The sequence below is a fragment of the Lipotes vexillifer genome, unplaced genomic scaffold (genome assembly GCF_000442215.2).
Source record: "Lipotes vexillifer unplaced genomic scaffold, Lipotes_vexillifer_v1.1 scaffold150, whole genome shotgun sequence".
In the NCBI taxonomy this organism is placed as follows: domain Eukaryota; kingdom Metazoa; phylum Chordata; class Mammalia; order Artiodactyla; family Lipotidae; genus Lipotes; species Lipotes vexillifer.
The window spans coordinates 4,594,557-4,607,239 of NW_006792921.1; the positions used below are offsets into that span (position 1 = coordinate 4,594,557).

Here is a 12,683-nt window from a genome sequence, read left to right on the forward strand (position 1 = left end):
TATTATAAGGTCACCCATTCCTCTGGAATGATGTCAGATGTTCTTAGCTGATATTTACCAAACACCTTCAGATGCATGGTATGATAAACTTTTCTGTTATTTGTAGAACAAGATGTAGTTACAACTTTATTCATTTACTGAACTTTTCACATCATTTTAGAAGGAATTTAAAATTCCTATTCAAGGCCCCAATATCCCATTTATTTATCCATTTCCATCTGAATCGGTGTCTCAGAATCCATCCTTTCCATCCTCTAAGTTAAAAGCTGTAATTCTAACTCATGCACAGCACCTTCTTACAGTTAATTTTGTAGTGATCCTCCAAAACAGAACCTCACTTGTTTCAAGGATAATTTTTATTGATGAGAAACATTTTGCAGATTTAAAAAGATAATTTTCCTATTTATGTGACATTTCCTGTTTTGAAAATTTTCTTTTCAAAGATTAAAATCCCTGACGTTCTCTTTTAGGAAAGTAGCTGATCCATCAATAAGGATCCCATCCTCTTTCAAAAATGAATCGATTAATCATGTCAAAAGATCTCAAAGGCTGATCATAGGGCAAAATGTGGCCTCCACCTCGAACAATTACCTTAAAGAAGAAAAACAGAAGAAAAACTGAAATTTAGAGAATCAGATATTCCAGATAAATGGAAAGTTTTAATTTGGATTAAAGTATTCTTAAAGCTCACATGAAATAAAGAACATATTGTATCAATCCATGACTTTGGATATGCTGATTGTCTGCTTTTGATAGCATTAATAATAGGTACCTTAAGGTAAGAAAGTTTTAAGATTGTGTAGTTATTCAATTTTATACCAAGTTGCGTTCATCTTTGACATGTATAGAACTGGAAAATTCCTCCTTGTCTTTTTCCTCTTGGGACGGAGCTGTCTGAGCCTCCGTGCTGTGCTGTAATTCTTACCCGGTTATGGCACTAAGGTGGGGAGACCTACCCCAGACCAGCTCTGCCTGCAACTGGGTGGAGGAATCTACCTAATTCCACCCTTCAGTTAGCTGGTCCACTTGGCTGTCACACTAAGCTATACCTTCCACCTTAGCCTGTACCATTAATAAAGGAGATATTTTGATCCTCCAAAAAATTAAAACAATAACAAAAGAGAAATCCTTGATAGCTGAAATTTTAAGAGCCCATTTTTGAGCAGCAAAGAGTTAGAACATTCTATTTTTCCTGACACTTTATTATGAAACATTTTCAAACATATAGCAAATTTGAAAGAATTTCATATATGCACCATTTAGATATTCTCATTAACGCTCACTTTTCTTCTTACAGATGGATCTCACTATTCATCTATTAATCCACCTTATCTTTTTGACACATTTCAAAGTAAAATGGGGGTATCAGTATACTTCTCCCCGAATTCTGTGTATAATTTACATATAACGGAATCCACTAGTCTTAGGGGTAAACTCAACAAGTTTGGATAACAATGGACCCCTCTGTCACCTCTCAGGATATATACAGCATCCTTAAAACTTCTGTAGTTGAGGTGAGTTCAGACTCACACAAGAGCCTACAAGGGGCCACCCTTAATGCCAGGCTCTGCACTCGGAAAGTCTGGTTTCAGCCAATGTCCCAAGGACCTCTCTACAACAAGGGCAGGCCTTCATGATTCAAAAAGGGAAAGAACCGACACTGAGTGCTGGGAGGCCGCATGCAGGAGAGATCCCTGTGGCCTGAGGGGTCCTGTTGCATATGTGGAGAATGGACAGGAGTTAGTAGTGGCTGATGTAAGTGAACACATGCAGTAAAGCAATCACATTCAGTGACTTCTAGCTGCTGAATCACAATCAAGAATTAAAGGCTACTTTTAAAAAGTCCCTTTATTAGAGGCCGACCTTGTACCTGCATCAATCTGAAAAGAACTGAAGCAGAAAAAAAAAAAAAAATATATATATATATATATTTGCATAGTGTGTTGATTATATTACCCCCTCCCCCCAACACCCACCATCTTCCAACCTTGCTGTGAGATAAGTGGATCAACGTTATTAGATGAATTTTATTTTGCAGCTTACAGCTGTAGAAGCTGTGCCCTGAACAACGGCAGAGAGCACCCTTCACAGCAGCGTCGAGGAGACTGTTTGGAGCTATAAGGGGGCTTGTCCAGGTCATACAATTGTAAGTGGAGGAAGCAGCTAGAACCCTGGCTTCTAATGCAAACACCAGTGTTTTTAATCAAATTACAGTACTTACACAATAATTCCTTACTTTGAACAGAACTTTATGGCTTAGTCACAGAACGTTTCACTCGCCTCAGAACAGCCCTCTGAGGTAGGTAAGGACTGAGATTGGCCTTACCCCTCATATACCACTGGAGACATCTGCTCTATGCTACCCTCCATCAGCCGTCATCTGTGCTTTGCTGCTCTGACAGTGGCGTCCATCTACCATTTGTGTTCCAGCTTGCATCTGGAAACCCACCGTGTCCCACTTTTTGTCACAGACTGAAAGTAAACACATCTGTGACAAGAGCCCGTGCATGTGGCTCTGGAGGGAAACTTCTGCTGCCCCCACTATCCCAGGCTAGAATTCTCTTCCTGTAGCTTCTCATCCAATTCTCCGGCCTTGGCAGGAATCCGATGAGCGATTTCTATGCAGCTTCGGCTCAGCTGAGGACATTTAACGAAGTCATGTTTATGACAAAACCCAGCTGCTTAAGCTGGAAATGAGTTTGGTGGCAACCATCCAGAACAGTAATAAACTGAATACTCAGGAGCTAAAGGTCATCCTGTCTTCCGGACCAGAGCTGCCACTAATGGGGGAATAGCACAGTGCTTGATGGCCTGGGCTCGGGAGTCAAAGTGCGGGAGCACGACCAGAGGCACAGCAAGCTGTGTGACCTTGGGCAATTAACTTCATGTCTCTGAGTTTCTGTTTCCTTAACTGTACAACAGAGAATAAAATATTATGTCCTGGGATAGTTGTATAAGGAATTAATGGAATAATATTGGAACACTTGGCACAGTGCCTGGCCTGGGATGGTACTTAAGAAATACCAGCCGTTGTAATTATTCTTCCAGTAATTATCTGTATTCAAATTCCAAGATCAAAATGGTTGTATCAACCTAACCAACCTAGAACATTGTGTTCCTACATTAGCATGGAAAAATCTTGGTTTAAGCGAGTTAACACAGTAGTTCTCAAACAAACGTGCATAAAAGTACCTGAGCTTGTTAAAGCAGACTGCTGTGTCCCCTGCATTGGCAGGCAGATTCTTAACCACTGCGCCACCAGGGAGGCCCCTAAGAATTTGTGTTTCAAACAGTTCCAAAGTAATGTGGTGCTGTTGGTCCAAAGACTACGCTTTGAGAACCGCTATTTAAACCAACTTTCTATTTTGTGAGAAACCAGGCAGTTCTGTTTTTACATCAAGGGAGAATACAAAGAGAAATTTGGTTAACATCTACTCATGACCTCACCTTAGTGTATTTTTTCCTGATCATCTGCTCTCCTGGTGTTTACACACACACACACACACACACACACAGTCTCTCTCACACACATTCTCACACACACACATCCACCTTCTATATCCATGATAAACAAGTGGTAAAGAAGAGATGACAGGGGTTAGGTGTTATAATTCTTATTCACAGTGAGTTGCCTGATCCCTGGTCCAATTCTGAGCTGCCATATGTAATGACAAAATGACATCATAAATGATGTCATTAAGATTGGAAAGAAAAGCTCATTTAGGAACAAAGTCTTTTCCACATACCACAAAATTCTCCATGTTCTCTATCAGATTCCCATACAGCATTTTACTGAAGTTAATCTCAGAAATAAATTTATGAGTGCTGAAAAAGAACCCACTCTGCTGTTTATAGCCAAGCTACTCACCACTCACGAATCAAGAACACAAATCACTACAGAGTTTTTAGAGCTGTGTAAAAAAATGTGACAGGGTCATGATTACATATTTAAATGTGACAAGATTAATCTCAAGGCTCCCTGGATAGAAATGGTCTCATCACCAGAAACTATATTTTTTGGGTGCTTTCACACTAGAACTGAAACCCCTAAACTCATGTGTTCCAGATGTCATGAATTTTCAAAGGGTTATACAAAACACTTTAAAGCTTCATTCCACTTTACGTTTTAGGAAACAATACAATGCTCCCTGCAACTAGAAACATGGACCTGGCAATAAAGGTTTCTCAGTTGTGCCTTTTGAGATGAAATATAGAGGGAAATTCACAATGTGTGTGTTGACATAGATGTGTCAGGGGAGACTTCCTGGGAGTCTTGGAGGAGCAGATCACCGGACAACGGTGGGTGGGGAGGGGGAAAGGGATGCACTAAAGACAAAGGAAACTGTGAGTTCAAAAACAGTGGGGAGGGCTTCCCTGGTGGCAGTGGTTGAGAATCCTCCTGCCAATGTGCGGGATGCGGGTTCGAGTCCTGGTCCAGGAAGATCCCACATGCCGGGGAGCAACTAAGCCCGTGTGCCACAACTACTGAGCCTGGGCTCTGGAGCCCGCGAACCACAACTACTGAGCCCACATGCCACAACTACTGAAGCCTGCACGCCTGGAGCCCATGCTCCGTGGCAGGAGAGGCCACAACAGTGAGAGGCCCACGCGCAGCAGCGGAGGGTGGCCCCTGCTCACCGCAACTGGAAGGAGACCGCGCACAGCAACAAGGACCCAACGCAGCCAAAAATAAATAAATTAAAAAAGAACAAAAACAAAAACAAAAAACCATGGGGCGTGAAACTGCATGGCATGTGCAGTAATCCAAAAGAGGTTCCAGGTGTAAAGAGTTAGTGGGAAAGCAGAAGGGACAGTTGAACAGGTAAACCCCATATGACATGCTGCTGGGATGCATGGACCTTATCCTATAGGATTTGTGTGTGTGTGTATGTGTGTGTGTGTTAAAATACACAAAATATAAAATTATTATTCTAACCATTTTACAGTGAACAATTCAGTAGCATTTAATATATTCACAGTGTTGTGCAACCATCACCACTATCTAGTTGCAGAACGTTTTCATCACCCCAGAGGAAACCCTATACTCATTAGCAATCACTTTCCATTCCTTTCTTCCTGCCAGTCCCTGGCAATCACTAATCTACTTTCTGTCTCTATGCGTTTGCCTATTCTGGATATATCCTCAAGGGTTTTAAGCAGAGTAGTGATATGCTCAGATTTGCATTGTAGAAAGATGACTTAATATGTAATGAGGGGGCTGATTTGGAAGGAAATGATACTGGGGTAAGGAGGCAAATTAGGAGACTAGATCTGCAGGTGAGAGATGATGTAGGCTCATAAGACAGATGGTGAGAAGGGGAAGGGAAGAGAGATGCTGGGATAGAAATAATAAAATTAGTGATTAATCAGACATAAAGTTTAAGTGAAAGCACCCCCCCTCCAACACACAAACATCCTCCCCATTTCAGGCTTCTGACATGTGCAGCTGTGTAAGAAGTGATATTATTAACCAAGAAAGAAGAAAAGAGGCACATGGCAGAAGCAGGTTTGGGAGGCAGGTGATATAGGATAGTTTATAGTCCTTGTTTTCTACTACAGGTTGATGCAGACACTCAAGAGAATCTTGTTTGTTAGTTTCTGATTTACACTAAATTTCTTTTATTATTTTTATTCCATTCCACATTGACAAACTCCTACCTTTTTGTTTTCAGACACTAACCCTGAGTAGAAATAAAATAAATATGCACTCAAATAAAAAATATACTAAAAAGAAAGGGTACTTGGTAATGAGAATAAAAACTAAGCCAAAGCTTGTTAGCAGCCACCTCTTAACAAAGAGTGAGGCAAGTCACTTTAAAAAAAAAACAAAAACAAAAAACAAAGTGAAGGTCAAGGCTCAGGGCTGCTCCCACAACACTCAGGGAAAATGCCTTCAGATTCACCACTGTAAGTTCTAGGGTAGCAAATAATTATTGAGGGGAAAGGGTGCTTTAGCTGACCTAAATGTAGCCATCGCAGTGGCATCGTTTCTGGAGTAGTCAATATAGAGCTTTGATGCTACCTTACAGTTCCCAAGAGGCTCTCTAGGTGCACCATCTAACTTAATCAGTTGCAACAATATCATAATTTAGGATTTCCACTTTTGATTATGACACAATAATAGCATGGGTCAAACCAACCCTACTCTATTAAGAACAACAAAAAAAGCTTAAAGGCATGGACTCAGGATTTAGCAGATCTGGGTTGGAGCCCCAGCTCCATGACTTGGGCACAATGACTTAACTAACTCTATTTTCCCATCTGTAAAAATGGAGATAAGAATTAGGGTGACCAGTTGTCCCAGTTTGCCCAGGACTGAGGAGTTACTGCGAACATAAAACTTTTAGTGCTAACACTGAAAAAGTGCCAGGCGATCTGGAATGGTTAGTCATGCTAAGAATATTTAACTTTCTGTGAGAATTCATAGAAATAATGCATATAAAATGTTACATGGCACTTGGTCCACAGATGTGTATTAAGCTTGCACCACGTATCATACAGGCAAATAATAAGCACTCAACCAAAGGTCATCATACTATTATTATCTGAATTTTTATGGTCAAAGGAATATGTTTTCCCTTTAAGAGCAGAGAAAGATTAGAAGTTACCAGGAACTGTAAACTTCCTTACTATACTTTTTCAGAAAGATAGGTTATAATATTTTCTTTAGGAGGGGAAATATTTCTCTTTCGGGCTTCTTTTATTTCCATGCTATGAATCTTTCCTTCCCATGGGAAAGAATGTTCCAGTTAAAGTAAGAAAGCAACTTCAATAAGAAATCAAACCTCTGTCAATAGGCTTAACTGTCTAGAGTGAATTGTATCCCTTAAGCCTGACAACACCAGGATCCATCCCATTCCTTCCACCCCCTTTCACCTCACGCAATGCCAAACGCCCTCTTCTCCCCACACAGAAATGTCAAGCAAGCAAGACCTTACTTGTCTCAGCAGAATGGCAAAAAGCTGTTGTGTCCTTTTTCCCTTTTAAGAACCCACTTTGCAACATAGGGTTTCATGCAGTTAAAAAGTAATCAAAACTTTACTCCCTCCATGTCCAGTTTTTATATTAGATATCCACAAGAGGATAAAAGGCACAGTCCAGTTCATTAATTACCCTTACTCAATATCTAGCTTTATGATCCACATGTGTAGTTTTCTTTGGGAAGAGAGAATGAGAACGGGAGAGGAGAGGGCAGAGGTTATAGCAGCAAATGCTCTCTGCCAGGAGTGTTGTGAGGACTCAGATCCTGACTCACTGCCTTCTGGGTAACATGGAAACAAGAGCCAGCCAACTTGCCAAAATTTTGCTTCCTGCAAACAGTAGTGCAGGCTAGCTCCAGCAGTGGGGTGCTGGAATTCTTTCCCACTGGTTCAGGAGATTGGATTATGCACGTGGCTGCCCCACTCCACATTTGGTGACATCATGTTGGTAGCCTGAAATCAGCCATGGTGGGAGCATTTACACCACGTAAATTGGCAAACACTACAGATCAGTGGCTCCCCTCCCTCCCAAGCTGGTTTACTCTCAGACCACTGGTTCTCTGACATTTTGATGTTCCTGGGGAAACATGAGACATTAAGGCATTCTTCCTCTTTCCCAAAATAAATCAAAGAAATATCCGTTCAAATGGGTAAATTATCTTCTCTGAAACCTTGGCGCAGGATATCAGATGGGCTGGGTTTCAAATATTTGCAGGAAGGTAAGAAGGTCCTGTCGCCTGCTTCCATTCCTGCCTGTCCCCGCTGAGTTCTAGTATTACTGGCAGTAATAGTTTCAAGACCACACCACCAAGTTGTCAGGATCCTTGTGTGTATCAGAGCCCCTAAGACACTCCAAAGGTGGTCTTTTTGGGGCCACTCCTGACCAGAGAGGGTATCTACATTCAACTGTGTTCCTGACCCACAGCCTAAGGGGACCCCAGACCCGCAAATGCGCCCAGGTTCCGGGAATTTAGAAGACAAAATATGGTGAACGGTGCAACATTTTCAACGATGCCATTTGTTGAAACAGAACAAGGCACACTGTCTTTACTACTAAACCAAAGAGTGCAAGGCAAAAATAATGCCCTTAGTCCAGCTGACAACATAGCAATACTGCAACACAACTTTATTTTGTTCCTTCATGCTGCTCATTTCTCTACCCAACTCCACGCTCTACCTTGTTTGTTTATTGGCTCCATTTACTATTCCCACAAACAACTTTGTAAATCTGGTTATGCTTCAAATTGAAACAACGAAAAGTTATTGTTTAAAAGGTAAACCCCCATTCCTCTTTGTTCCTCAATAACATTAATTTTTAAAACCTGTTCTCCATGTGCAGATAATACTTTAAATGTTAGCCTTCTTAGTATTTATTCACTTCCCATAATGAAATGGTTCTCTGTTAAATTTCAATAGATTATTGAAAACCACTCAATAGCTAAGAGAAAATTAGGCATCATTGCTGAGCTGTTATACCTCAGCAAATAGATCTGCCATCCAATTTATAGTTTAAACAATACAATAAATTAGCCCCCTGAGTATTAACTAAGTGCATATTTGGGTAGCTTAATTTAGTAGCCTTCTTTTTAGGCTCATCAGTCCTCTCTAATGAAACAGAACCACATGAACTAAGATGACTCTTGGCAAATAATCAGAGTAAAATTGGGAGTTGCTATTGTTTATTATTGCCTTTGTTTTCAAGAAGCAAGCTGTATGTTTCTTTAAGAAAAGGGAATAAAAACCCTCAAGCACTGAGAATTCAATTTTTTTTAAAGGACAGGACACACTAGTTCCTCTTATGTAACACAGAAAGGAAATAGTCTTCAGTGGACACAAACAATGCCTCCTTTCGTCTGATGGGCATTGTTTTGAACTAGTCATCATCTCAGCATGTCTAGTCTATTTCCTAGAAGACATTCTGGTGTGTACAAATGGTGAGCAACTATTGCATTCCTTGAGAATTGTAGTATTTGAATACACACACAAACGAGAGGGGTGTGGGCATAAGGTAGGGGACAATTTGATTTTAATTCTAATTCGCTGAACATTTACTGAGTGCCAGGAACTGTGCTAAGGGGTTTGCTACAATCATAAATCGTACATTATTCCTGTCCTCAAGGAGCTCAGCGTCAAATAGAGGAAGAAGGCAATTGAAGAGGCAAATGAAAACCCAGTGTGGTACATGCAACAGGAGATGTACATAGAGAGAGATGCAGAGAAGGAGGAATTCTGGGAGAAGGGCTTCCTAGAGGTGATGCTGGAACTTAGCTCTGAAAGGCAAATGGGGGTTTTCCGGGCAGTCAGAGGAGTAGGAAGGGCCTTATAAGAAAAGGGGAGGGAATCCATGGGAATTATTGGCTGACAGAACAGTAAGGTGTGCTTGGGGAATTGTAAGGTGTTTTGTTTTGCTTTTCAGGATTCTAGTTAAGAAGGAGGGAGAGTGACAGTCCAGGTCGGGGAAGGAAGCAGAGGCCAGATCAAACATGTTTACTCTTCTGTGTAAAGAGTTCAGACTTTATTCTTCAGGTATCTGGGAGATAGTGAGGGATTTTAAACAAGGAAAAACAGGATCGGACTTGCATTTTGGAAAAAGCACAGAGAGAAGGGTAGGTTGGAGAGAAAGGAGACTAGTTAAGACCAGTTAATGAGGCTATTGTAAAAGGGAAAAAGTTTAAACAACTTAAAAACACATATTCAGTGTTCTTGAATAGCATCTTTTAAAATTTGTGCCTTTTCTTAAAACACCCCAAGGCAAAAACTGTTTCATTCTAGAATTTATAATGTAGGGTAGCCATTGTTTTTTTATGTCCCCCAAAATGCTGTACGTTTTTTTATTGGTTTGTATAAAATCAGTGTTTTTCTTTTGAGGTAGTTCTTTGTGGTTTGTGTCAAGCAGTAGGAAGTGAGTAAATCAGGTCAGTGAGAAGCATACTATAAAGCAGATGTGAGAAAGGCGAGCTAAAGAACTGGGTGAGTTAGTATTTGCTAATTACTATTCTTCTTAATTCTCTGGTAAGACTCACAGCAAAGCGACTGGCTAAAAAACTTAACTTCCTTGTCGTTTCAATGGAAAAGTGATGGAAGTGAAGGGATTTGTGCTGTGTTAGAAAAAAGATTCAGGTGCTTCTCCCTGTGGTCTAGGCCCTGCCTGCAAATCCAGGCTTAAGTTGAAATGTCTATTTTACCAGTTGCTTCTTATACTGAGCCACCGTTGGTAAGCTGAAGTGATAAGGTGTTGAAGGAATAAATTTCTAATTTTTTTAAAGCTCGTTATTTTGATAGCCAGCGTCAGCCCAGGCCATCCAGAAAGAAAAGTGCATCCACACAACCAAAGCAGTACCAAGACTTGGATATGACATGTCCACTCCACCCTTTCACTGGGTGTGGATGCTACAGTCTTTCAATTGATGGTAGCCAGAGAAGAAGATGGGAAAGAGAGCAAAAGAAAAAGAAAACAGACCATGTTTATTAGACATGGGAAAAGACATTAAGTGCCCCCTTCCATTTAACAAGCCCAGCTGAAAGATGCCTAGAGACAAGTCCAAGAGTTGGCGAGACAATGGAATAACCAGAACCCTTGTACATTACTGGAAAGAATACAATCAATTTGGAAAACAGTTTGGCATTACCTAAGGAAGCTGAAGATGCTCAAACCCTGTGAACTCATCCATTCCACCGCTAGGAATTATTCTTAGAGAAAGTCTTGCATGCAGGCCCAAGAAGATATTTGCAAGACTGTGCACAGCAGCAATATTTATAGTAGCAAAAAGCTGGAAACAACCCAAATGCCCATCAGCAGTGGAATGGACAAATGATATAATCACACAATGGAATATTATGCAGCAATGTAAAGGAACGAAGCACAATTTTGCATGTATCAACACGATGAATCTCAAAGTACTGAAGAGCAAAAGTATATTGTAAAATCATACAGAATAATTCCTTTTATATAAAATTAAACATGAAAAGTAAAATATAATTTATGGAGATGTATATCTGCAGTAAAACTATTAATTTTTTTAAAAAAGGAAAAGGGTGATAAAAAAATCCAGGGCAGTGGTTTACCTCCAGGGCCAGTGAGGGAAGGGGATGGGCTGCTGGTAATGCTGCATTTCCTAAATGACTGGTAAACACAAGGGTATTCATTTATCATTGTTTGTTTTATCTTACACAAGTATAATATGTATTTTTGGATATTATTCAATTGTTAACTAAAAAAGAAAAGAAAAAACCCACCTACTGATGCTGCCAAACTCACAAAAATGAATCTTTAAGAAATTTAACATGTTCTCTGTTGTGCTTTTTCCTTCTGCCCAACACAGGGATGATGAGATGAACCCTGTATCTAAAAACAATAAGTGGAGAGGATACAGAGAAGCAAATGAAGGAAACAAAGGCAAAAGTGGGAAGTCCCCCTCTGGCAAGCAGCTCCAAGAAGACAGAGCTGGTGCCAGAATGGAAGCCTTGGGACTCTGGTTGCTGCATAAAAAAATAAATAGAGGAACAAAAATAACACCCACATCTCCATGCTGGACAGCAGAAGAGCAAGAAGTTGCCAAACATTTGGTTTTTTTGTTTTTGCTAGATTATTTTTTACTCTCTAAATCTAAGCTCCTATATTCCCCTTCTTCCCTGTTTCTATATGTTAGAAGCTCAGTACAAATGAAAAAAAACAAAACAAAACAAAACCAGAACAAAAGCATTAAGGCTGGATGCTTCATTTATTGTCAACAGGGATGTTTCAGATTATTGTTGAACTAGAAGGGACTCAATGCTTTAGAAACATCTCATCACTCAATTTAGTGATTTTCGTATACTTTTGTTAGACTACCACCCAGCAAAACATGGAACACCTCACCAGTCCCCTCTACTTCCTCCATCTCTCATCAAGACAGTTTCCTTGTTATGGTGAAGGGAAAACTGGATACAACTGCAGTATTTCTAGTCCTATCTGATGAATAATACTCAGCCCATTTCATCATCTGAGTCTTTAAGACATAGTATCTCTTAAGGACCCTGTTAGATGGGGTTGGGGGAAGCGTCTTGCCCTGTGAAAACAGATTCATGCTAGGAGAGGTCAACAAAGACAATAAAATAAATATTTATTACATGCTTACTAGATGCCGGACAGAGTGTCAAGTAATAAATGAGCATTATCTTAATTAATTCTAATAATGAATCCTTCTGCAAGAGAGGTAGGTATTAATATCAACCCCAGTTTACAGATGAGGAACCTCTTGGAGAGGTTAAGTAACTTGCCCAAGGTCACACAGCTAGTTAAGTGGTAGAGCTGGGAGCTAATCCAGGTCTAACACAGTATTCATTATCTTAATCCCTAAACTATAATGTCACTTGAGTATGGTGATAATAGAAGTAGTGAGAATCGCCAAGGTAATAAAAAATAAATAAAATTCAAGCTCATAACTTCTCAATCTGACGTCACCAAAGGTAGTCCATGGTTTGGGTTGGGGAGAGTCTATGAATTATTTTCAACAATTCAAATGGTCTAATCCATGGGTTCTTTGTCTTTTGTGTGCCTTGGACCCCTACAGCTATTTAGTGTAGCCTATAGATACCTCTCAGAATAATGTGGGGGTTTTTTGTTGGTTTTTTTTTTTCCGGTACGTGGGCTTCTCACTGCTGTGGCCTCTCCCGTTGCGGAGCACAGGCTCCGGACGCGCAGGCTCAGTGGCCATGGCGCAC

At 40.4% G+C, this 12,683-nt stretch overlaps 1 protein-coding gene across 1 annotated transcript in view; it reads right to left on the reverse strand.

The window, feature by feature from the left end:
* Window positions 1-486: 486 nt before the first annotated feature.
* Window positions 487-12,683, reverse strand: part of CPVL (carboxypeptidase vitellogenic like) — a 105,597-nt gene continuing 93,400 nt past the window's right edge. Inside the window, exon 12 of the mRNA XM_007466093.1 lies at window positions 487-591. Coding sequence (XP_007466155.1) covers window positions 487-591 — 105 coding nt within the window. The remainder of the gene's footprint in view (window positions 592-12,683) is intronic.